Below are 25,345 nucleotides of genomic sequence, written 5' to 3'. Positions count from 1 at the left end.
TTCATGAGGAAAATCTAATTTGTCCACAAACTGTTTTTATTCATCGGTAATTTGTCCATAAATTTTGCTAGTCACTTATCTGATCCGGTCCTCTTTCTCTGTTTTTCTTCGTTTGCTCTTCATGGTCCACATCAAATTTGAGGATGATCTCATGTATTGAGATCATCTAGATGTTGGTGTATTATATTAGAGTTGAATACCTTCTCCCAAGTAGTGGTAAAGCTGAATTTTGATAGGTTTTCCTTCGGAAACCTGGGGCCATCAAACTTTCAGGGATCACAAAGTAGATTTTCCCCCAATTAGCATATTGAAGCTTGGTGAGGGTATAATTCATAATGACTACTGGACCAGCTAAGGCAGAGCTTCTGGGTGACTGACACATTTGTTTGATGGATAGTTTTTGCCTGGGGAAGGGTGTAGATCAGCAGAGAGGGCTGACTGAGTTGTATTGGGTACACCTGGTCATCTGCTTCATTTCTTGGTTTTCTCCTATGTGAGGCTTTGTGAGCTTGAATTGCTCATCCTAGGGAAGTTAGATGTTTCTACTTATCTACTCTTTTGCATTAGTAGAGTTTATATAATTCTATTATTGATCCCATAAATACTCTTGTGCTCCTGTACTGATCCAATAAGATGCATGTAGTTGGTCATGATTCTCTCATCCCCTACCTTTTTTTACAATTATTATTTTCAGATTGCTCGGGAAGTTTTAGATGCAGCTGCACGTGCTATTCGGCCTGGTATAACAACTGATGAAATTGACAAAGTGGTTCATGATGCAACAATTGCTGCAGGTAAGTCATCTTCATTTAATAGTGAGTATTATTTTGCTAAATGCATTTGGCCATGTCTCTATTTTTTTCTTATTTACCGAAAAAGATACTATTTTTTTTTATCAAGAACACCAGCTTCATTAAATTAAAAGGAAAAGAGGGAATATGGATACAAAAGGGGAGATAAAATATCTTAGCTCCCCAAAAACAGAAAACAAAGGGAGCGCAAAGAGAAAAGATTAAAAACTAGCCCAAAAAACATACTCCTTATTCACTCCTTGCTTGGCCAACCCATCCGCAAATGAATTGGCACTCCTCTTCTCCCAGCTGTACTGAATCTCAATGTCCCTACCCAGCCATAAGAACAGTTTTTTTTTTTTCATTGTTAAAGTTCCACAAACCACTATCCTCTGTCTTCAACCAACTAACCACCACCTTCGAATCACCTTCCAGGATCAAACAACTGATATTTAATTCCTTTGCTCTTCGAATTCCTTCAAGCGTTGCAAGGATCTCAGCCCTAAGAGAGTCACCTTCTCCAATAGGGCCAGAGAATAAAGCAATAACAATCCCTTCCTCATTCCTGAAGACTCCTCCTATCCCAGAGGGCCCTGGATTCCTTACACTGCTTTCATCAAAATTCAGCTTTATAAAGCCCGAGGGGGGAGGGGACCAAAACAGATAAAGAGTCCTCTTGCATCTAGCATTAGAAGCAATCTCTTTCCAGTTTCTTAGCAAGTCATCCACAGGAAAATTTGAAAACAACTCCAAAGATTTTAGCCAGTGGACAACCCTTAAAAGGATTCAATCTAACAATTATTCCAATGCTCTTTCCTTGTCGGAAAAAATGCATGTTTTTTTCTTCCCACAATGACCAGCATACTGCTGCCCCAATACACCTCCACATAGTCTTCCCTCGCTTCCTAGGCCAACTGAAAAAAGGAGAAAACAAACCTTGGACAGTCTTCGGAGGATACCAAGAACACCCAAAACGGGAGAAAACCCACTCCCAAATAGTTTTAGCAGCCTTACAAGAGACCATGAGGTGGTAGCCAGATTCCCCATAAGCTTTACAAAGAGCACATCTATTAGGAAGTAGACAATGGTTGGGTCTCTTTTTCTGAAGTATGTCTAAAGTGTTGATTCTTTCCAAGAAAATTTCCCAACAATAAAAAACAACCCGAGGAGAAATACGCATGCTCCAAATTTCCTTAACCGGAAAGGGCAACCCAAAGGGGATAGGAGGCCGAGTTAAGGTTTCAAAGAATGAAGCACAAGAAAAGGTACCAGAGCTAGAAGGGGTCCAAAATCTGGTGTCTTCCTTAGCAGGGTTTAGGAAGACAATCTCAAGGGAGGCTAGCAAAGTTACCAAGCTATCCATGTCAGTATCCCTAATTGTCATACGCAGGCCTAGGTTCCATCCAAAGCTAGAAGTGGAGGCTGAAGGGACCAAGAAAGAAGATATGGGTTCATTTTTCAAGTCTAATAGAGCATACGAGGAAGGAAACTGGTCCTTTAGAGGAGAATCCTCGACCCAAAGTTGTTTTCAGAATTTTATTCGGTTACCAGAGTTTAGATCATACCTGATCCAAGAGGAGAAAATTGGAAGCAGATTGTGAATGGATTTCCAAGGAGAAGCAGCTGAAGCCCTTGCAAAGATTCCAGGATCCCAACCATTGTCTTCCAACCCATGAATGCTAGCCACAATCTTAGTCCACAATTTATTCCTTTCCAATGAAAACCTCCACAACCACTTCCCTAGTAGAGCCATATTCCTTTTCTTGAAATTACCAATCCCAAGACCTCCTATTTTTTTACACCTAGTGACCACCTCCCAACTCACTCTATGATCTCTATTCTCCTCTTCAGGCTCCCATAGAAAGTTCCTTATTAATTTTTCCGAAAGATTGGAAACCTTTGAGGGCATCTTAAACACTAACGGATAGTAGATAGGTAGGTTAGCTAGGGTAGACCTAATGAGAGCGACTCTCCCACCTAAAGAAAGATAATTTCTCTCTCAGGCCGCCAACCTCTTCTCAAACCTCTCCACTACCGGAGCCCAAAAGCTAACACTCTTAGGATTATCTCCTAAAGGGAGGCCCAAGAGTGTATTGCACAACCTAGCTCACCTGCAAATTCTCTTAGGTCCCTTTTTCATTCACATTCACTCCCGCCACACAACTCTTATCAAAGTACACCTTGAGGTTAGATATCTGCTCAAAGAGTTGTATTGTCAACTTTAGATTCCGGATCCAATTGAAGTTCCCTCCTTTACAGAATAGGATAGTATCATCTGCAAACTGTAGAAGTGTTAAGGGAACCTCCTCCCGTCCTATTCTCCACCCTCTTATCAAATTCCTCGAGTCTGCTCTATGGATCAATCTCCCAAGCACATCAACAATCAGGGTGAAAAGAAAAGGGGAAAGAGAATCTCCTTGTCTTAGACCTCTCAATGCAGGAAAGAAGTCAACCACAATCCCATTCACCAGGATAGAATAATGACAAGTCCTAACACAACCTCAAATCCACTTACACCACTTGTCTCCAAAACCAAAACTCCTCAACATCTCCATCAAGAAAGACCAATCAACCAAGTCATAAGCCTTCTCCAAATCCAATTTGCAAACCACTCCCTTCTTCTTTGACTTCCTAAAGCTCTCCAAGCTCTCATTTGCAATGAGAATCTGATCGATGATCTGTCTTCCCTCCACAAAAGCACCTTGGTTGGGTGCAATAATAGAGGGAAGCACCTTCTTTATTCTTAGAGACAACACCTTTGCAATGATTTTGTACAAGCTAGTCACTAGACTAATAGGTCTAAAATCCTTTGGTTGTAATGCATCTTTCTTCTTTGGGACTAAAGCAATGAAGGTTGAGTTCAAGCCCGGATTTATTAAATCCCTCCTGTGGAACTCCTCAAAAACTAATCTAAGATCATTCTCCAAAATATCCCAATAGTCCTGGTAAAAGGCCATTGTGAACCCATCTGGACTCGAAGCTTTTTTCTTATCCATTGAGAATACTGCTTCCTTTACCTTCTCCATATCAAAACTTTTTTTCTAACCACTCTTTCTTCTTTGCACTTAGAGTTGGCCAATCCAATCCCTCCAACCACACTCTCCCATTCATAGGCCTTCTAAAAATAGATTTGAAGTGGTTTACTAGAGCCTCTACAATTTCTGTCGGGTGAGACAACACTGCTCCATCAACTTTCAAATTAGAGATGAAATTCTTCTTTCTCCCATTTGCCATTGAATGGAAAAACCTTGTGTTTTTGTTTCCCTTCTTTAGCCACTTACACCTGGATTTTTGCCTCCAGCTGATTTCCTCCTTACCTCCATCTGCCTCCTCAAAACCCATCTCAACTTCCTTTCTTCTTCTCCAGAGGAACCTCTCTCTTCCTTTAGGTCCAAATCCTCGATTTGCTCCACCAGAACTTGTTTTCTCTTTTCTAATCTTCCGAACCCCAACCTATTCCACTCCTTTATCTGTGATTTTAAGTATTGGAGTTTCTTGTGGAACCTCATTCCCTCCCAATCAACTACCGGATTAGCTTGCTCCCACCACTCTCTGATCTTCTCAATGAAACCCGGATGAGTCAACCACATGTTTTCAAACCTGAAAGGGGTAGGCCCAACTCCTCTTATTTCCTCCTTGACCAACACTATAGGCCAATGGTCTGAAGTAAGTCTTGGGAGAGCCCTAGAAGTAATATTGCCCCAATGTTCCTCCCAATCTGTTGAGAACAAAAATCTGTCCAACTTAGAGCAAATTGACCTTGATTGAAGGTTGGACCAAGTGAAGGTATTATTTAGGAAATGAAGTTCTTTAAGTTCAAAAGAGTCCACAAATTGGTTGAACTTCCTCATACTTGTTGTCACTCTCTGTCTGGGGTTGTTGGTTTCCTTTGTAAATCTCACTACATTAAAATCCCCTCCCACACACCAAGGTCCATCCCAGAAGCCTCTAATGTCACTCAATTCTTCCCATAATTTCTCCCTCTGCCTATAGTCATTGGGGCCATACACATTTGTTAGTACCCATTCATACCCATCGTTCACCTGTCTGGACTTTAGGGAGACGGAATGATCTCCAATTAGCTCCTCCACACCTATGAGTAAATCTTCTTTCGACAAGGTCACAATCCCTCTTGAGGAACCCTGCGAGGGAGCAGCCACCCACTTTATACCCCTAGAACTCCACACACTCCTTGCCCATCTGCAATCAAAATCCATTCTTTTGGACTCTTGAAGCATTACCACATCTGGATTAAACTTCTTAATTACCTTTTTAATTGTCGCTCTCTTCCTAATGCTGCCCAACTCCCTCACATTCCAACTTAGGATTCTCATTGAAAACTCTTAGCCTTAACTCTAACTCCTCCAAGATCTATTTAGACCATTTTCTACTATCCCCTTTCACTTCAAACTTCTTGTCCCCCTTAGTATCTCTTTTTAATCTCTCCACTTCACTCAACTTTCTATTCTTCATCTTGCTGTCCTCTTTTTTTTTGCATGTAGGCTTTTAAATCATTCGGGTTCTTCAGCTTGCACCCCAACTTTTTCACAAACTCTGCAACTGATTCTTCCCCACTAGTTTCCTCTTTTTCTAGAGTTGCACTCTCCTCACTCCTAGGAAACTTCTCGTTCCTTCTCACATTACCTCCAACAATAACCCTTTCTGTCCCCTCCATGCTCCCTCTCTGCATTTCCTTCCTCTCCACTTCACCCAAAAGGCTGTCTATGATTTCCCATATTTTCTCTCTGCAAGTTTTCTCATCCACTTCCCCCCTTGTAGACGCACTGTGGCTTTCAGACCAAGGGCTTCCGACTCTTGGTTGGGAAGAGAATCTGGAACAAGGGACGTAGAGCGCTCATCAGTAGCCAAAACCGAATTGACAGAGTTGAGGGATTTACTCGAGGCAGAGATGTGAGGAGAGAGCATAGGCGAAGGAGTGGTAGTCACTTTCTTTTTTGAGAAATTAGAGCACTCTGTCTCCCCGAGTTGGGGGAAGAAAATCCCTGTCGCTGTATCAACACAAAGACCCCTTTCTGTACCCAAGTATGTAACTCTCTGTGAGGTACCCTTGTTCAGCTCTGAGAAGACCCGAGCGACCTCCTTTTCGGCCTCTTGCAAGGCGCTAGAACTAGGGAAGGGCTCAATCAAATTTGGGTTAAGATCATTCACCCGCTCCTCCCCCTCCTCTTTTTCCTCCCCCACCGAATCCCCTACAAACAAACAATCTAGGCTGAAAGAATCTCTGTTCTGTTCTTTAGATAGAGCTTCGTCTGCGGCACTGCCTAAACTCCCACAAGATTCCGATCTTTCATCATAGTTAGAATCTGAGCCGTAGTTTATCCGACCTTGGTCAACCTCTTCCTTCTCTTCTGTTCTAACTCTCAAATAGCGCGGGTTAGGGCGATCAGGAAAAAGAGGAGGGGGTGGGACCTAGACGATGATAGATGAATGTTGCCATCTATCATCGCCTCATGCTTGCCCCCACCCCACATGATGACTTAAGTTGTTACGTGGGCTTTTAAAAAAACCACCCGACCCATCCGGCCCAGCCTTAAAGCCGGTTCAGACAATGACTTTGAGCACACCCGAACCTTACCCCTTTTAGCCACGTCAACACAGGACGGGCCACCCTCAAACAACCCAACTTCAAAAAAATTTGAATCAGAAGCTTTAATAGGAAAGCTTCAAGACTTGGGGCACCCCTGCGGCTGTTCCTCTTCCTCTGTAGTTTGCCCACATGCACCAGGCTTTCCCGCCAGCCCCCGAAGGCTACGTGTACACCAATCTGCAGACTCGTCAGCTCCTTCAACCTCTGTTCGTCTTCCCTAGAGCGAGGCTTCATCTTCTAAAGCTAACCAGACCTTGTACCAGGCATCTTCTGAGAGAACTTCGAAGGCACACGACAAGTACTCCGGCTTGATCCCAACAACCTTAAGTTCCACAACTCTCAAGTTTCTTAAGTTAACCTCCAACAGAACTCCACCCAACGCTCTGACAAATTTCCTTAGTATTTGATCATTCCAAAGGTTGAAAGGAATACCGAGAAGTTTGATCAAGAAGCTGCCGACTCTAGATTCAACTTCGTTGCAAATTGGAGCTCAGTTCTGGATCTGAATCAAACTTTCCTCTACAAGGAATGTACTAAAATTCAGTTTCTTATCGCCAGTATCTAATAAAGCTTTCTTTTCAGCAAAAGGCAACAACCCTACATCTTCATCTAAGCCCAACCTCTTTGCAACTACTTCTAAAACTTTCGTCCAATTTTCTATCACCTTATCTGCCACTAGGACCATCCTCTTCTCCCAGCTCCCACACTCCCTTCTTCCAATGCTACTCGTCGGAGGACAGTCGAGCTAGACACCAAAACTTCATGGTAATGCTTAAAGCAAGGACAGAAGGATTACAATCCTTCAAGCCAGGGACTTCTTCCACTCTCCCTTCGACCTCCAGAAGAAAAGCCTGAAGATTAAAAGCGAAGGAAGCCCACCCTCTCCGCTTCTGGCCTTCCGGAATACACAACACTTGCCTTTTGTTATTACCAAAGAGTTCGGTAACCATTATAAACCACCCGTTTCCATTCCTCTTTAGCACAGTTTCCAATCTCTTACTCTCACAGGTCAACAAGCTTCTCCAACCTTCCCGTAAAGAATTAACAGTTCCATCTACAAAACCTTTCAACCATACACATGCCTCCTTCGGTAGGAGAATCGTCGCCCTGCTCCCTTCTCTGATTTTCAAGTGAACCTTCCCCTTTGTCCTTCTCTGCTCGAATAGGAAAGATTTGGCTTCAATGATCAACTCCAGTCTCCATTTCCCTGCCAGCTTGAACTTCCTCTCCTCTCCCATGGTTTTTGGCAAAACCTCTTAGGTTGCACTTACATTGTCCTACAATAATCAGTAATCACTATATGTTAGTGGACTGATTGTGCCCATGGACCAAGAGCCACTCCCAAATCCATATCCTCAATTCTGAGAACCAAAAGCTACTATTTCTTTACATTATAATTTTTACTCAAGGAAGAGAAGCATCCCTCCATCCTTTCTTTAATATAGGGGTCAATTAGTGCCAAGGAAAGAATCCTCTTCATGTTTATGCTTGGCATTGAGGTCTTTGATATAGTGTGCCTAGATTTGCTAAAGAGTTTTCTGCTCTATGATCCCTCAGGTTACAAAATGTTCCTTTTTTTTGGATAAGCAATAATACTTTTTATATATATTTATTTATTTATTGAGAGATAAAACTGTACAAGCAGACAGTTATAGCACAGCCTAAGCTGACAAAGTCATCTTTCTTCATTGACATGACAGGTTTACAGTGTTCCCCTTGGTCCTGGTTCATCCCACATTAAACTGTCCTAGATACCCGACCTTGCTAATCAGCTGTCTGCCATTCTGTTTGCACTTCTTGGGATCCATTTGAACAAGTAGTTCAAGTTGGAGGCCAAGGCCTTGGCATGTATTACCAAGAAACGCAAGGCCCAATTAACATTTTGCTTTACTTTTCAACCAGTTTATCACTGCTTGGTAAATCACCATATACTTACATACTTGCCCACCCTGCTGAAGAATCAAACTTTGATCCTATTAAAGTTAATGTTGGCATCGATGCTGGAAAATGGTGCTGCTGATGTGTGGGTTGGAAGCACCGTTTTCTGAGAAACAGTGTATTTTTTTTTCTGTTTGGAAGTGTTACTGCCAGGTAGGACGTTTCCTGGAGCAAAAGCAACATTTTCTGTTTGGTACTAGTGCTCCATGTCTGTTTTCAGCACTGGTACCCATTATATGAAGTCTACATCACTGCCACATCATGTCCTCGTGGGCAGCAATAAGTTGCAATCCGAGAAAATGCCAAATTCAGCATTGCTCCAAACCATGCCTTCTCAATTTTCAAGGTGTGGCTTGGAGCACTGTTTTTTATGGAAAAACAGTTCCAAACAAACAGGCGTTTCCTGGAGCACCGCTTTTTCCGACGTGGCGCTGATGTGTCACCATTTTCTGGAGCAGCCGCATCGATGCCAAACAGACGCTTAAAGTCCTTGATATTTTCCAATTCCAGCTTGCTAGAAGTGGCTTAAAATGATATCCCCATGTTTCTAAGTATCAATGCTCATGATATGTAAAAAATTATGTATTGCAATTTTTCAACGGGAAAATACTCTTCTTCTTATTTGTTCAGCCTTGTATTCACAGTAACTGGATAAGTACATTTGGAGGGGGTTTAAAATAGTGTGTTGGTGGGTTTAAAAACTGATACATTGTGACATTTTGAACCTTGATATTCCCCTAATATCCCTAATCATTCCTATATTCGAAACTCCTGTGTTACCTACACAGAAACATCAAAGTTGTACCTTTCCTTGTTCAGGGGTAGTCCACTTGGCATTGACCTGCTGTCTAGTGGTAGGAGTTATTTATAATAATGGGCTGGGCTTAGCACCTACGATAAGGGCTATAGCCTAGGTCCAGCTTTGGGCCTATGTCACTATATATATATATATATATATATATATATATATATATGGCAGGGCAAAGATTCTAGGGTAAATAAGGTGGAAAGGCAAATGATGCATATTTCTCCAGAAAAGGTCTTCCCAAAAGTTCACCCTTACCCCAGAGGTAGAACAATATTTGATGTGCCGGTTGAAGTAGTCATTAGTCAAGTAGGAAGAACGTCCACGACAACATGCTAGCAACCAGTTTTGCCTCTCTTTCTAATCCCCTGTACATGCCCATCCATGAAAGAAATCTTCCACTGATGCTGAGCAGCAACCTTTCACCCTAAATATCCCCAGAAAACAGGCCTTTTAAAGATCTAGCCTCTTTGACCTATGGCATAATTTCTAGGACGATGATCTAGACCAATTCCATATCTATTCACAAGCTGAGTGTTATTCAATAAATAACTCCAGTAAATTTCTAGGAATTGGTGACTTGATCGAGAGAAAGAAGTTCAATCATTGTTGCATTATACAATCATGTGAGAGGGGCTGTATCTGCTTATTGTTGCACACTCTTGATTATTGGATCTATATTAAATTGCTTGAATATCTCCAGTGCCAGGGCCCAGTGGGCTACTAGTACTCTGATTTTGCAATGTTTTGAAAGATTGTAGTAAATTTTTCTTCCTATTTGCCTCAACACATGGACCTTTATTTTTTGATGAGTCTGGGCTGGGGTTACTAGCTTTTAGGAACTCTATTATGTTCTACCTAACAGATAAGTACCAGAAAATGTAGAGAAGTGGTCTTAGATACAGGAAAAGCTACAATAGATAAAGACGGAGAATATATTTCTCCTAGAGGAGTTTATTGGAGAATCTTGAAGGAAGATTGGAGTATGTGGTGCTGTATTATCAAGAGCAAGGGAGAGCTTCATATGAGCAGCTGGAACGCTGTCAACATCTATCTCCATCTGTTTTGATATCTTTATCTCTTTCCATTTTCCGATGAGATTTTGGCTTTAGAAAGGTTTTAGCACTTGCTTGTATAAGTTATACGGTAGGGAAAAATCAGAGCCTTTTATTGTAAAATTTTCCTTAAGTTGAGATTATCAATACTGGTGAGGTTCATAAACAAAGAATGGAAGGTTTGATGCTTGCATGCATGATGCATCCCATAATAAGATTGATGAGAATGCCAATCTTGTCTCTTTACCTTTTTTGTGATGATCCATGGAATATTCCCTTATCTGGTTCATGATGTGATCCTCATTCTGACATCATTGAGTTGTTTGAGATCATAGATATAACCCCTCAGAGTATATGGTGGTTCATACAAGTTGCAATATTATGATGTAGTCTGGAGGAGAGGAGCTGTAGATATTTTAATGAATAGAAGCACCAAGTTGAAATTATTGTTTATTTTCTTTCTCTTTTTTTGACAATTGGAAGCTGACATCATTGTTGATTTTGTTACCAACAGAGTTGTCCATTTATGAAAAGAGAAGAGTTATTCCAATAAATTCAATTATTAGAGGATGATAAAGTGTTGCTAGGTACTTGCTCTGTAACAGTGCATGACCTTCTAGAGGGGGATAAGGTGAGGATCAGGGCCAATTGGGGTGGGGTGTGTAATAAGGAAGATCCGTTAGCATTCCTGCAAGGGCTGAAGGGAGGGTAGTCCTTAGGGTTATAGAGAATTCATATTAAGAGCAAGTACTAGGTGGTTTTAGATGGATGCTTTCTTCCTTGGATGGCCACTTGGTTCTTCAACATTTAATTAAAAACGCAAGATCTTTGGCATAAAAAATGAACCTGTTAGAAGAATCCTAAGGTCCATGGACATGGACACACCTGTAGATAGGCTAGCAAGAGGAATAGATGGAAGGAGTTTGTTGTATTTGGATAGTACAATTCACAGTAAGCTAGTCTTGATTGTATTATATCTTTTTGAGAAACAACCTACCTTTTTCCAACAAAAAGAAATATGTGTTCACATTATGGCAGTCTGAATTAGTGTTTACAAGTATGCTACTATATGCCCACAGGTGTGGTTGTGGGCTTACGCCACATGATTGAAGATACATCACACTAAACATGGCTGTCATGTCACATGGAATTATCATGCAATTCAGCTGCCCCACACTCATCTGACAGTGTTAAACATTTCAGTTCTACACTGGTATGTAGCAAACCAATCCTTCCATGTGGAACAATGGTAGCCCATTTGTTTAGATAATATGGAAGGCTTGTTTCCTTATAGGTATTATACCCAGGATGTATAAATAGATGCTAATAATGCTGTCTGCAAGGATGTTTATATTGGAAGGAATTATTAAATAGTGCGAATGAATAAGTTGAGGAATGTGGTTGCTAATAAGACAAGGGTGCATTTATTGGAAACTTCACAACTCGCCTGTATCTAAAGGAATTTAAAAGTGGCATCCTATTTAAACATTTTATTCCTTTTAGTTGTCAACATTTTATTCTCTAGTACAACTGGGAAATGACTTCACAGATTTTCTTTATAAGCATGTGGTATTCAGATTGAATATGTATTAAGGCATGGAATATTTTACTGCCCTTTTTCTTCTTATATTGTTGCATTTGCTCTCTCTCTCTCTCTCTCTCTCTGCCACTCTCACTAATACAACTTTTTTGTACCAATTCTTCCCATCCCAATGGCAAAGAAAAAGATGTCCCAACACTTTTTCTCAGAAGACATGGGTATAGACCTGGCAATTGAGTTGGCTGGGTCAGGTTCGGGTTGGGTCAAAGGCACTTTGGGTTGCTTTCGGGCTGGGTTGTCAGATGCTAGACCCAGAGGCACTTTGGGTTGATTTCGGGTTGGGTTGTCAGATGCTAGACCCTAACCCTAAATGTTCGGGTTAGGGTTGACCTATGGGTCAATTCGGGTCATCCCAAAAAATAACTGAAATTTTAAAAAATAAAGAGAAAATACATGAAAATGCCAAAATTAAAGGAGTTAACCGTAGAATTTCAAAAATAAAGTAAAGAAGCTTGAAAATTAACAATTTAAAGAGTAAACAAAAACAATAAAGAGTAAAGACTAAATAATAAAAATTAAAGAGTGGAAACCTCTAACATTGCATAAAAAGTCCCAATAAAACCTGACAATCGGGTCAGCGGGTTGACCCATGACCCAATCCAACCCAACTCAGTTTTTTCTGGGCGGGGTCATTCTCAAATTCAAGTAGCTAAATATTGGACCCTAACCCTGTTTTTTCAGGTTAGGTTGGGTCGGGTTCTCGGGTTGGGTCAACTTTTTCCCAGATCTACATGGGTATATATATTATTGATATGATAATTTGTGGGATTTCTCAACATTTTCCTGTTTTCTGTTATCTTTTACTATTGCCATAATTTGTTGTGATTAGAAATAATATTCATTTATTGTGATAGCTACTGTTCTATAATGTTTTTGGCTAATAAGTTCTGTTTTGTTGGCTTTTCAGGAGGATACCCATCTCCACTAAATTATCATTTCTTCCCAAAATCTTGCTGCACGTAGGTATTTCTTTACTATATGTCTCATTTAACCAAGCCTCAATTTTAAATTTTGTCCAAGAATATGTAAAAGCATTCACCTAAGGGATTTTCTTTACTGTATTGTTCATCTTGTTGGTTGCAGGTCTGTTAATGAAGTCATCTGTCATGGAATTCCAGATGCCAGGTATATATTATTTTTTAAATAAATAACATTGAATTCCATTGATGTTAGAAGAGAAAAACAATACTACAATGCTCCCCAAATTCTTGGAGAAATAGTAGACACCACAGTCATGGTTTCTGATCTGGTTACGGATTAAATAACCACTCAGCCCTTGCTGATCAGAAAAAAAAAAGAACTGATCAGGCCTTTGCGCCTGATTTTGGGTGCTGCATGGTGTAATCCATGTAAGAATGACTGATACGTTTTTATTTCTGCTTAACCATCAAAACACAAATAAGATTGAAAGAGAGTGAAAATAAGTACAAATATTTGAATCCTAAAGACAATGGGGTGATAATTCTCAAGTATAAAAAAATAGTTTAATGTCTTTTCTTTTGATAGACATAAATGTATTTGTTGACGAGGATTGAGGGGGCTGAACTGATGAACCAAAGTTGCATGTGTAATTATTCATCAAATAAAAAAGTTGCATGTATAATTGTATCTAGCAAGCAATCAGAAGGATAAAGGAAAAACATTCAAGAAAAGAATGATTGATTGAGATTTGTTTTTTCCAATCTGTGCTGGACATATCAAATTTGCTTTCCCTTTTAACCTCTACTGTAATGGAAAACCAGAAACATAGGAACTGAAAACATTGTCTTCAAGTATCTGCCTATTCTGTTCCTTGCAAATAGTCTGGGACAAAGCAAGGGGAAACAGGATACGCAGAATGTTTCCCCAAGACTGCACCTTCTCTTGATCCAGATAATGATCAATCATAGTTGTCAAGGCGATGCCTAGTTAGGTGCCTAGGTGACAAGGTGCCCTTGGAGGCTCACCTCACCCAGTCGCCAAGCAGTTTTATGTACTGTCTTATAAAATACTTTTATATTGTTATTTATTTTTGTGATTATAATTATAAAATAGACATTATTAAACAAAAATATTCATTTTGTTTTTATAAACTAATTTCTTTTTATTATTTTCTTGTTTGTTAGGGTTTAGTCAACACAAACATTGCTAACTGCTGTATTGAACCCTCAAAGTCTTCAAAATCTGAACCAATAAGGGAAGAACTTAAAATTTTGTCTAACCAACACATTTCTTCTTCTACGTCTTCTTCTTTCTCTTCTTCTTCCACCTTTTCTTTTCTTCTTTTCCTATAACAAAAACAGGGGTTCAGCCCCTATACTTCTTTGAATTTTCTTTCCTTTCTTCTTTTTCTTCTCAGAAATATGTTGATTTTCTAGACTTAAACATGAAGTTTCTAATTTTCTTATGAAAATTATGGATAGTTGTTAAGGAAAGATGGTTATGGAACTACCCTGGATATGTGGTTTTTACTTAAAAAAATCCATTGCCTAGGCAACAAGGCACTCCCCCACTGTCACCTAGCCTCGCCTTGGCGCCTTGAAAACTATGTGATCAATTCTACCTTTCTCATTTAACCAGACGCATCCATAAAATGGAGCCTCAGTTATACTTTGTTTGGTGCCTGCAATATTTTCTTTCTCATCTGGTGTGTTCACCCATTAGTCCTTTTCTTATAGGAGATTGGAGGACGGTGATATTGTAAATGTCGATGTGACTGTCTATTATAAAGGTGTCCATGGTAAGAAGCTTTATGTTGGTCATTAATTTATTTGGATAGCATGCTGATATGTTCTGAAAAGCTTTATATTTGACTATTTTTTGGACAACCATACAGGGGATCTTAATGAGACGTACTTTGTGGGAAATGTTGATGAAGCATCTAAGCAGCTGGTTCAATGTACTTACGAGTGCCTGGAGAAAGCTATATCTATAGGTATGCATTTGATTCATGTGTTACATACGTGTTTGTTATTCATCTTAGTATTAAAACTAATGGTTTCCCATTTGATATTGCTGTTAGTATTCAGCACCATGACTTTTTTTTTTCAATTAGTAAATTCTATTAATCACATAATCTTAAGACTCCAAATTTAGCTACAATGCATAGAAAAATTAAGACTAAAGAATATATAACTTTGTACTGCATTGCATTGGACAAGGTTATGACTTGCAGGATATCAGAGCAAGCTGCATATGGAAGTCTAGGCACTTTCAGTTCCTATGGTTTCATAACTGAATATGTTAAAAAGGTTACAAGTTGGACTTTCTCGTGGGGATATAAAGATGCATAGATCTTATCGATTAATACAATAAATTTTTTTTCTCTTGGGTAATGTTGGTCTAAAGGTCTTGTGCTTCTTCAGTATAACATTCTATTTTTTACAAGCTTCTTACCCTATTTAAATTTGGTTTAATAGGTAATGGATTAAAATGCAGGTACTGGATCTAAGCTGATGGTGCTAAATCCATCTCTAGGTGTTTTTTTTGACATACATCTCTAGGTGCTGTCACTTAGGCTTTGTTTGGTTTGAAGGAAAAGTTAGGGAAACCTATACAAGGTTTGCGTCCTACCTTTTCCTTAAAAACAAACACAGCCTTAGAGAAATCTAGCAGTGCTGATTCCATTAGGATCTATTTTTACAACAGATACATTTCTTTGTTGAGTACTAGGTTATTGAATCTGTGTTATTATCGTAGATTTTCATTTTTTATTGTTCATACTTTCTCTTTTCATTGTTGAATCATCAATAACCTTCTCCACTTGTTCTTTTCTCTTCTTACCTCATTGTTTTCCTTTTATTTCTGCTATTTTTCATTACTGACTGCTAAGTTATGCAATATTCTGATAGTAGTTCAACAGTCACCCCCATTGGTCATTTCCTAAACATTTCACTAGAAATTTCAGACCATTTTTACGCATGTTTCAGTAGTGTTTCCCCTTGTTTTCTTATTTTCTGGAAATCTTCCAGGTTCTGTTCACCCCCTTTTGTGGCAGTACTTAAGCCAAGTATTAAAGGAAGATAGTTGGGGACCTCGTAGTGTCTAATTCCAGCTTGATCAAACCTTTTACAGCCACCTCAATTAGATGCTGTTAGGATCAGCCCTGCATTTGTAATGATGATGATATCATGATACTAAAATAATTAGGATAAGGCTTTTCTGAGTTTAGTTGTGTTGTGCCTTGGAATTTAAGAAATCATGCACTTTTATTCAATTATATGCTCTGCAACTTTCTTTCCTCTTCAAATTAATATTTATTACTCATTGGAATTGTTCATTCTTGGAAGGAGTGATGCATCATAACTGAATCAATTCCCAACCCTCCTTTTCCTCCTTTTTGTTGAGGGGATTACCTGGCCTTATTGATTGAATGCATTATAATTTATTGTTTGTGTTGAAACTTTCATAATTCATACATTCTTGGTCTCTGAATCAGATTTCTGGAATTTATGCTTGGTTAGTTTTTATTATAAATTGTTAATCTATTAGTAGAAACTTAAATAATTGCATTCAATAAAACAGCACTCAACAGAGTGGAATGGTAGAATGAGTTTCATGTAGCCTATCTAGGACTTGGAAAAAGTTTTGTTAAGTTAGAAATTTAAACTGATCCTGAAACTTTGTACTTTCCTGATCTCAGTTAAACCTGGAGTACGTTTTCGTGAAGTGGGGGAAGTCATTAATCGACATTCTTCAATGTCAGGGTTCTCTGTGGTAATATGCCTACATTTTTTGCAATCATGACTTGATACCTTTTCTCTTAAAGCAACCCAGCAAATATCTGGCACATTCTTATCTATGGGATCTTTTAAAACAGGTGAAATCATACTGTGGTCACGGTATTGGAGAACTGTTCCACTGTGCCCCTAATATTCCACATTATGGAAGTATCCTTACAAGTTACAAAGCAGCCTATTATTTTCCTTACATATTCCTTTTGTTTTGTGGATCTTCTCAGAAAAATAACCTGTGTTATTTAGTGCCAAATGCCAACTTAGGATTATGTATTGTGATTATGGTTCATTGCTCTCAGCGATATCTCCTTTAGTTTTATGTTTGCTAACCTTAACCCAGACAGGAAACAAAGCTGTTGGTGTGATGAAAGCAGGACAGACGTTTACCATTGAACCAATGATCAATGCAGGTACATTATGAAATTTAAGGAAATAATGGACTCTTGTATTTAACACTTTTAGGTTTGATAATAGATGCTAAAATATTTTCCTTCATAGGAGTCTGGCGTGACCGGATGTGGCCTGATGGATGGACAGCTGTTACTGCAGATGGAAAACGCAGTGCTCAATTTGAACACACACTTCTGGTAAAATTTTAATTTTTAATAGGGTTTAACTATAAATCCAGAAAGACATGATACCAGAAAACTTACATCCAGTCAACCAGTTTCATAAAAGAAGTGAATGGTCATAGCTCTTCTGGTACCATGCCTTTCTGGTATCATTGATTTTTCCCTTTTGAATATTCCTATTTGACTGCAATGATGATTTTTTGTCTTCGAGTTTTGTTCTTGCTTACTTAGGTGGCATTTGGTGAGTCTTTCTGGATAGATCTTTCAACAGCCCTGTAGGCAAGAAGACACACTGAGATTTTGGGTCTTGTCTTTAAAGACCAAGATTGTTTGGTAATGTCTTTGTCTACCGGACTGTTAAAACAGCTGAGAAGGCCATTTTCAGCATGGAAAGACCAAAAGCTTCATTTGAAGCATGGTAATGTCTTTGTCAACCGTGCTTGTCTTCGGGTCTTTTGGTTTACACGATACCGGACAGGCAAAGACCATTTTTGGTCTTTTGAGCTTCCTGCAGACCAAAAGACACATAAACACCACCTAAGTTTTTGAAATTAAGCTACTGTTTGAAATTGATACAAGTTGTTTTATCTGTTTGAGAAATAAATAAAATAAAACAAAAAGTCAAAAGGATAAAGGTATAGATGATCTCAAGTTTGTGGCTTATTGATCTTCTTATAGTGGAGCTTCTCAGGAGCTTCCTGCAAAGAGTTTGTATCATCCTTTGTTTTCTTTGGACAGATGATACTGTTTTATTAAAAAGAAGGGTAAATTCCAGATTAGTACCCTGTACCTTAGGGGTAGTCTCAGTTTAGTACCTGAACTTGAAAACGTGCTACTGCAGTACGAGAACTCCTAAACTGCCAGTTTAGTCCAAAATCATTAAGCAACATTAAGTGACATGTGAAAGGACACAAATGCCCTTCAGGTGTCATCTAATTTTCTTATCAACCAACCAAATGCCCAAATCTCTTAAAAGATGACAGGGAAGCAAATAGATATCACTCATAAATCTCATTTCCCAAAACAAGCGTCAGTTACCACTCCCACATAAACCCACTTAAACAAAACTCATCCAGCTAAAAGTTTACTGTAGTAGAGTAAAGAAAGAAATACTGAATGCAAATAGAAACTCAGGCACCCTGAGAAGAAACAAAAAAATCAGAGAAGGAAAAAACATAAAATGGCAAGCATTAGAGAAAAAAATCTCCTGGAACAGTACACTCTTAATGTTCACGAAAAAGGAAAGAAAGGAAAAAAAATCCCAAAACCCACTTTAGAAACCAAGAGATGAGTGAGAAAAAGGAAAAACAAAAAGCCAGGGAAATGAGCAAATGTGAAACAGAAACCAAAATACCTCCCTTCAACACAACCAATTTCTAATAATAATCGTTTAAAAAATGAAATTTATAATTAGCTTTTAACTTCTAATTATAATAATTGTACCTCCTCGAAACAGCCCTTCATAAACAACTTAACAAAAATAACGGCAGTGATTGAAACCACATCCATCTCTGAAACTTTACCAACAATCCAGGCATGTCAATGCTTTCCCAGCACAACTCTGGTCTCTTTGTCCCTAGATTGTGATAACATAGTAATCAAGAACAATTAAATAAAAGACCTGCTCCACCTGATTGCATGAATCTGCTAGATTACTTTTGTACTTGGGTTTTACTTTTTCTTCACATTTGAGATAGAGGGAGAGGGAAGTGCACAATGTGTACGAATCTGTACATTACAGCTGGGGTTCCTCTGTTTTTGGCTTGTTATTTAATTGGGTAACTTGTTCAGAAAGGGGCAGAAACTGGATTTAATGGGTGGCTGAGTCTCTGCCTCCCTCACCCTCCTTATATATATTGAAGACTAACGAGTAACAACCAACTAGAGAAGGTTTCTGGATAGGCATAAGTGAGGTGATAAGGCTCTTCAGTTTCCACCAAAAGTTTTAGTTGGAATAGTTAATTAACTCAGAATATTATAATTGGACAATTGTTGATGGTTCAGAATGGGGATTATATCATTTTGCTTCTTATTTTAATCCTCCCAAACAAAAACTTTTCTCCTACCTTCATTCTCTTTGAAAAAAGTTAGGGATAACATCATTCTACTTCCTATTTACTTGTCAAAAACAAACAAAACAAAGTTGAACTTGATTCTAAATCCGACCATAATTTGCTTTCATCCCATTTGCACTCCCACGTGTATATTGCAAATTTCATTTCTACTGCAAACAAATTGAGCCTAAGGCTCTGTTTGGAAGGAGTACAAATACAAATATGTACAATACAAATACATACAAAATAATACAAAATACAAGGTTTCGTACTCTACATATTTGCATTCGTACTCCTTTCAAACTGAGCTTAAGGCTCAGTGTGGAAAGAGTGCAAATACAGATATGCACGGTGCAATTACAGGTTTAGAATAGAAATACACAATACAAGGCTTTGTACCGTACATATTTGTATTTGCACTCTTTCCAGTTTGGGAAGACTGAAGAGTGTAATTCAAATGCTGTCATTTTTGTGAAGCCCAAGGAGTTTTCCTTCTCTATTCAGACCCTTAACTGCCAACCTTATGTTGTTTGGGTCTCAAGAAACAATAATTGCACCTTGAAAGTCTCCAAGAGATGCCTCTCAACTGCAGCAGCCACTTTACAATGAATGAAAAAGCTGATAGGGTTCTTCTCTGCCTGGGAGCATAAAAGGCAAGTGGTTGTTGTATGGTCCATTCCTCCTTTATCATGGTTGTCAACTGAGGCATCTACAACAAGCAGTCTGAATCCAGAAAGCTAACTTTAGAAGGTGCTGCTGATTGCCATACACTTTTACAAGGAAAGGGGCCATTTTTGTTGTTGTTTAGCCTGAGCTAGTTGTGAATGCTCCCTTAGGATCCCACAGCCTTGTTCTTGAATCTCTATGAGATGAGATGGGCTCTTGTCTACTAAGCAGTAACTATAGCATACTGTACCAGAATGATAATTCTTCAGCTTTAGGTGAGCATATTTTCTTCCAGTCCACCACAGGAAGCCCTAATTGATTTTTCCAAAATGTATGCTACATTGGCACTTCTAGAAAACAGAAGAGATACAGTATTTTGGTAAGCTTGAGAGTACATTTGCCAAAAGAGTGAGTTAGCAACCTTTTGATTGATACCTGTTTTCTCAAGATGCCAATATCTTATCAAGCCTGTCAATTATTGGGTCTCAGATGGTCTTGGAGTTGTATTTTGCCCCCAAAAGATGCTTAGATATTTGCATGGCAGGGTCCCCACATTTCAGCCTAAGCAAGAAGTCGAAAATTTTATGTTTTCTTCCTGAAACTTGCATAATCTCACTCTTTGAATTCTAAGGTCTAAGTCAACGTCAAACCACCTTAGAATACAACAAGGTTTTCCACTCGAAATATCATTTGTACTTGAATTATCATTTTGCACAAAATGAATTAATGGCCTTGTATTTTGTGGTTAGAATAGTGATTGTAAAAAACGAATTTATAGAAGTCGTACTCATTGTATATAGGCTATAAAAATCCAAGTGGTTATACTTTTGTTTTGCCTTTTATTTTACTCGTTTTTACAACCATAAATTCTTCTTTTGTTTCGAGATTCTGATTGTAAATATAGTTAATATGGCACTTTGCTAAATCTCGCAATAATGGATACTTATAATTAACAATTATAAATATGTGATTTGAAAAGATATACGCTGGTATCATGTTTTGAAACAAGATATCATGGATCTATGCTAGCTACCCTTGTATTTGTGATTTTTGATCAATGCTATGCCTAAAATTATTGCTATACAGTCCCTTTCGCCTTGATATAAGATGCATGAAGTGTCTTCATTGAACTGGTTTCAAAAATTTCCCTTGTACGTGAAAGCTCTCGACATGGGTTGAATGAGAGTCATGTCCGTTGAATCACTGATTTCTTTATTGTCTTCAAGACGCCAAGCAACTAAACTTTTACATGTCTCTTTGATTTGTAGATATACTATCTCAATTGTTTTGTTCAACAACTATGACTTTTTGCTAAAGAGATGGGGCACTTTGAATGTACTACTTACCCCAGATCTTGTTTTGCAGGTGACAGACACTGGAGTTGAAGTTCTTACAGGACGGTTGCCTAGTTCGCCCAAGATGTTCCCTTGGCTCAGTGCATGATCACCCCAAGCTCAGTAGCAGTTTGATGTAGGTTACAATCGGCGGATAAGACTGAAACCAGCTCTTAATGATACAGTCATGTCAGAGAATGGATTGGCACCATTTCAAATGAAGCAAGTAGTGATTAGAGATGGGTCCATTTCACATCATAGATCACCTGCTTGTAGGATTCAAGCGTTAACTCTTGGAGCAATTGGGATCAATGGGCTGTTAAGCTACATGTTCTTCAATTGGGTTTGAGTATGATATCCCAAGATTTTGCGACTGCTGTTTTAACCATTGAGACATGTATGCACCACTGTCGAAGAATGGCCAATCTGTAATTTATCTTAAAATAAAATTGGAGATGCGTGTTTTTCTCATTCTTGAACTATGTGACAAATGATGATGTGACACTTTTCCTACCATCTTTTCTGCCCTGGGAATTGCACTATTCTGTACGGCAATGTGCGCTGGAAAGCTCAAGTTAATGGAGGTAACAGTGTTGGTCTTGCTCTCGTTGGATAAGTTCTTTTTTTTGATAAATTTCTTAAATTACCCTCGTGGTTTAGCTAATTGATTATGTATACCTTTAGTGTTTGAAAATTGATTAATGCTACTTCTACTGTTTCTCACAATTGATTAATATTTCTCTTACAGTTACCGTCCGTTAACAGAGACAAAAAAGACTATTTTACCCTTCATTCTTCTTCCAAGTTTTAAAGTAAAACAGGAAAAAGGGAAAGAAACGCTGAACTCAGTGGCTCTTAGGCGATCTCAGAACTTATATCCCCATCACTTTTGCACCTAAAAACCCCATTGATTACATCAGCAACAATGAACATTGTCCAGTTGATGGCAGAGAAAGCAAAGGGATGAAACGACAACAATGAAAACCCCTTTGTCTGTATGGATTTTATGGCGGATAAAGCAAAGGAGAGGCCTTGTGAGAGCTGAACGTTGTGAACCATGGGTGTGGATTTGATGAATGCCAAGTTAGTAACGAGAGTAAACTTAACCTAATGTAGCCTGAGATGGAGAATTAATGCCAACATGGGAACAAAGGATGATAGAGGAGTAGGGGAGAGATTTCAATCAGTTTCAATCATCGACTACTAGCTCGAGCGGCAATGACGATTGGGGATATAACAGAGTTTAGTGAGGAAATAATTTGTTTTGCCTGCCGGAGAATCTATGATTTGTCGTCGCTATGATGTCTAGCTTAACTTCGGGAGTTTAAAGATGATGGTGAACAATGATCCAAAATGCAAAAATAAATGAGGGAAGGGGTGGGAAAAAATATCGGGAAGATGAGGGAGAGAGGGAGAAAGAGAGAAGTCGGTATTGAGAGAGAGAGAGAGAGAGAAGGCATTATGTCGTGTTCAAATTCGCTACTGCAATGAGTTAAATCTGCGGCGGCGATGACCCCTCTTTGAACGAAAACAGAGAGTGTCGCTGCAATGAGTTACATTACTTTTCATCACCGACCTGCTCGAACCAGAAGCGGCGATGGCAATCTTCTCTCACTTTCTCTTCTTTTTTTTTTCTTCTCCTTCTTTGGCTGGTGGAACCGGCATAGCCAAAACTAGTTGGCAGGCAGTCATCGGCAAAGGTAAAGAGGTGGAATGAGATGAAGCAGAGGCGGTGCTACTGCAACTTCCGGCTGAAACCGGTTTCATGCCCCTGCTGTATAATGTCGTTCAATTTGCAACTTCCGGTTTCATGTAGTTGGTAGTTTGAAAGGAGGCGTTGAGTTTCTTGAGCTGTGGATTTGAGAGAGAAGAAATCAAAGACTCTTTGTTCTCCAATACTCGGACTTGTACTGCAGGTGCTCAAATCTATGTTCTATGGAAGAAGAAAAAGAAGTGGAAGGAGAGAAAAAGAGGAAAAGAGAGAAGAGATCGGAGAGAGAACTTGCAGTTGCCACCCCTGTTCTCGTTGCAAGATTAAAGAGATGAACAATGCGAACTTGTACTGTAGCTGCTCAATGGTCACTACCTTGTCTTTGGTCTCCGTGTCGGATTGAAAACCGCTCTTCTCATTCTCGTGCGCATGCTCGTCGACTCGATCGTCTGTCTCCATAAGGAAGGGGAGAGAGACCAGAGGCAGAGGGGGAGGTGAGAGAGAGAGAGAGAGAGAGAGAGGTATGAGAATGGAGAGAGTGGAGGCTTAGGCCTCAGGGGATGAGAGTAATATTGGGTTTTGATATAGGTCATGTGCATAGTAAGGGTACATAGTCAATTAGCTAAATCATAAGAATAGCTTAAGAAATTTACCCTTCTTTTTTCTACACTTTTGATAGCAGTTGAAATGGCTGAATTGAGAAGTTTATAACTTTGATTTTTAGGCTATGTTTGGTTTGAAGGAAAATATAGGGAAAGGAAGGGAAAGATATCAAAACCTATATAAAGTTTGTAAAGGTTTCCTTGCCTTTTCTTTTCTTACCCTACTTTTTCCTTCAAATCAAACATAGCCTTAGTGAATAAGGTTTTAAAGTATGTTGTGTGCTCCTTAATGGCTGAAGCTGAAGTTGGGTAGGTTACTATATCGGAATATTTTATTATTTAAGTATTGCATTTACTAAAAGATGAAGCAAAAGTCATTCAGTCCAGCAGCTTCTGCTTCAACCGTTAATCAAACAGCCCTAGGTTTGGCATGTTTTGTGCAGGGGTAGGGCTGTCAATGGACAAGATATTGATCCAACCCAACTGGGCCCAATGAGTCCATTACAGATGGATCAGGTCCAATCCAAACTGTTGAATAATTCAGGCCATTCTGAGCTGCCCCAATTCAATGTCTTTACCATCCAATCCGTTCAAATTCCTGGCGTTCTAACTTATGCCTCACATGCCAACCACCATGTTCTGTATGTGAGAAACATTTAATTAGATCCAGTCCAATATAAATCCATTACAAATGGATCAGGTCAATCAATCACCATTAAGTCTGGATTTGTTCAATGTAATATATCTTATTGGACTGTCCAACCCATTCAATCTGCTCGTAACAGTCCTTAGTGTCATGGTCGGTACTGTGGTGGTACTTGCAATACTTATTAGGGGTTCCCCCTTCTCGGGTTTTGCTTCAACTTGGTTGGCCAATTTGTGAATTCCTCCTTCACTACTCGCATCAGTATGTGTGTTCAGGAGGAGTTTAGTGGTGCGTACTTGCTGAAGAAAAGGGTCAATGGCTTCTTCTCACCGCCCTTGTTAGTAGGGCAGTCACCGTGGTCATCCCTTCCCATCCTCTTCTTTTCACTAGGCCCTGCTTCCAGATCCTGGAGGCGTTTGTTGGCTTCGGCTTCCTTGGCGGTGATGTACTTCTAGACCTTCTTCAAGAACTCGATTGAATCTTGGAGAAGGACCAGATGAAGGGTCCAGGTCGGAGGCCACTGATGGCCGTGTGCATGGAGACTGAGGGGTCGAGGTCCTTGACCTTGAGCTCTTCTTCGTTGATCCTTTTCATATAGTCCCGAAGGCTCTCCCCACACTTTTGCTTGATGGACATCAGGGAGATGACGATTTTTTGACACCATCGACTGCTCACAAAGTGACCTAGGAAGAATCTTTGAATTGCTCCAACAAATCGATAGAGTGTGGAAGTAATGTCGAGAACCACCGGCGTGTTGCTCCCTTTAATGTGGCCTGAAAGGCTCGGCACATGAGGGCGTCGGAGTATTCGTGCATGAGCATGAGGGCCCTAAAGCTTTCCAAGTGGTCCTTAGGGTTTGTACTCTCATCATAGATCTCTAGTGTCGGGGCCTTGAAATTCGACAAGAGGGGCTCGGAGATGATGGAATCCACAAAGGCCTCCATCCGGGTGAATGAGGCATGGCAACTGGCAGAGACGTCACCTCGGTTGTCCTTTACCTGTCGAAGCTGATCTTGAATGGTGCCAATCTGCACTTGAATATCTTTAAGGCACTAGTCAATGTAAGGCATCGACACTTCGGTTTAGTCGTGATTCTCTCTCACACAGGACGGGCTGGCCCTATTTATGGAGTGCTCGGACGCCGACACGTCCTGAGCCTTGTGGGCATGGCGATCGTTGATGAGGTCGTGGAGGTCAAAAACCAGTAGGGAGAGGCGTGGCACTGACCTCTCACCCCTGAGGGGGACT

General features: G+C 39.5%; 1 protein-coding gene across 2 annotated transcripts in view; it reads left to right on the top strand.

The window, feature by feature from the left end:
- Window positions 1-21,864, top strand: part of MAP1A (methionine aminopeptidase 1A) — a 32,250-nt gene extending 10,386 nt beyond the window's left edge. For both annotated transcript variants that reach the window (XM_088962141.1, XM_088962142.1), the window contains exons 9-18: window positions 695-794; window positions 12,705-12,756; window positions 12,881-12,922; window positions 14,455-14,516; window positions 14,613-14,711; window positions 16,419-16,492; window positions 16,596-16,665; window positions 16,857-16,922; window positions 17,011-17,099; window positions 21,170-21,864. In XM_088962141.1, the coding sequence (XP_088818267.1) occupies window positions 695-794; window positions 12,705-12,756; window positions 12,881-12,922; window positions 14,455-14,516; window positions 14,613-14,711; window positions 16,419-16,492; window positions 16,596-16,665; window positions 16,857-16,922; window positions 17,011-17,099; window positions 21,170-21,247 (732 nt within the window). In that variant the 3' untranslated portion in view covers window positions 21,248-21,864. The remainder of the gene's footprint in view (window positions 1-694; window positions 795-12,704; window positions 12,757-12,880; window positions 12,923-14,454; window positions 14,517-14,612; window positions 14,712-16,418; window positions 16,493-16,595; window positions 16,666-16,856; window positions 16,923-17,010; window positions 17,100-21,169) is intronic.
- Window positions 21,865-25,345: the final 3,481 nt, after the last annotated feature.

Source organism: Nelumbo lutea, chromosome 1, assembly GCF_056320005.1.
Source record: "Nelumbo lutea isolate HS-2025 chromosome 1, American lotus-T2T, whole genome shotgun sequence".
NCBI lineage: Eukaryota > Viridiplantae > Streptophyta > Magnoliopsida > Proteales > Nelumbonaceae > Nelumbo > Nelumbo lutea.
The sequence above is the reverse complement of the archived record's forward strand: the minus strand, read 5'-3'. Positions and strand labels throughout refer to the sequence as shown.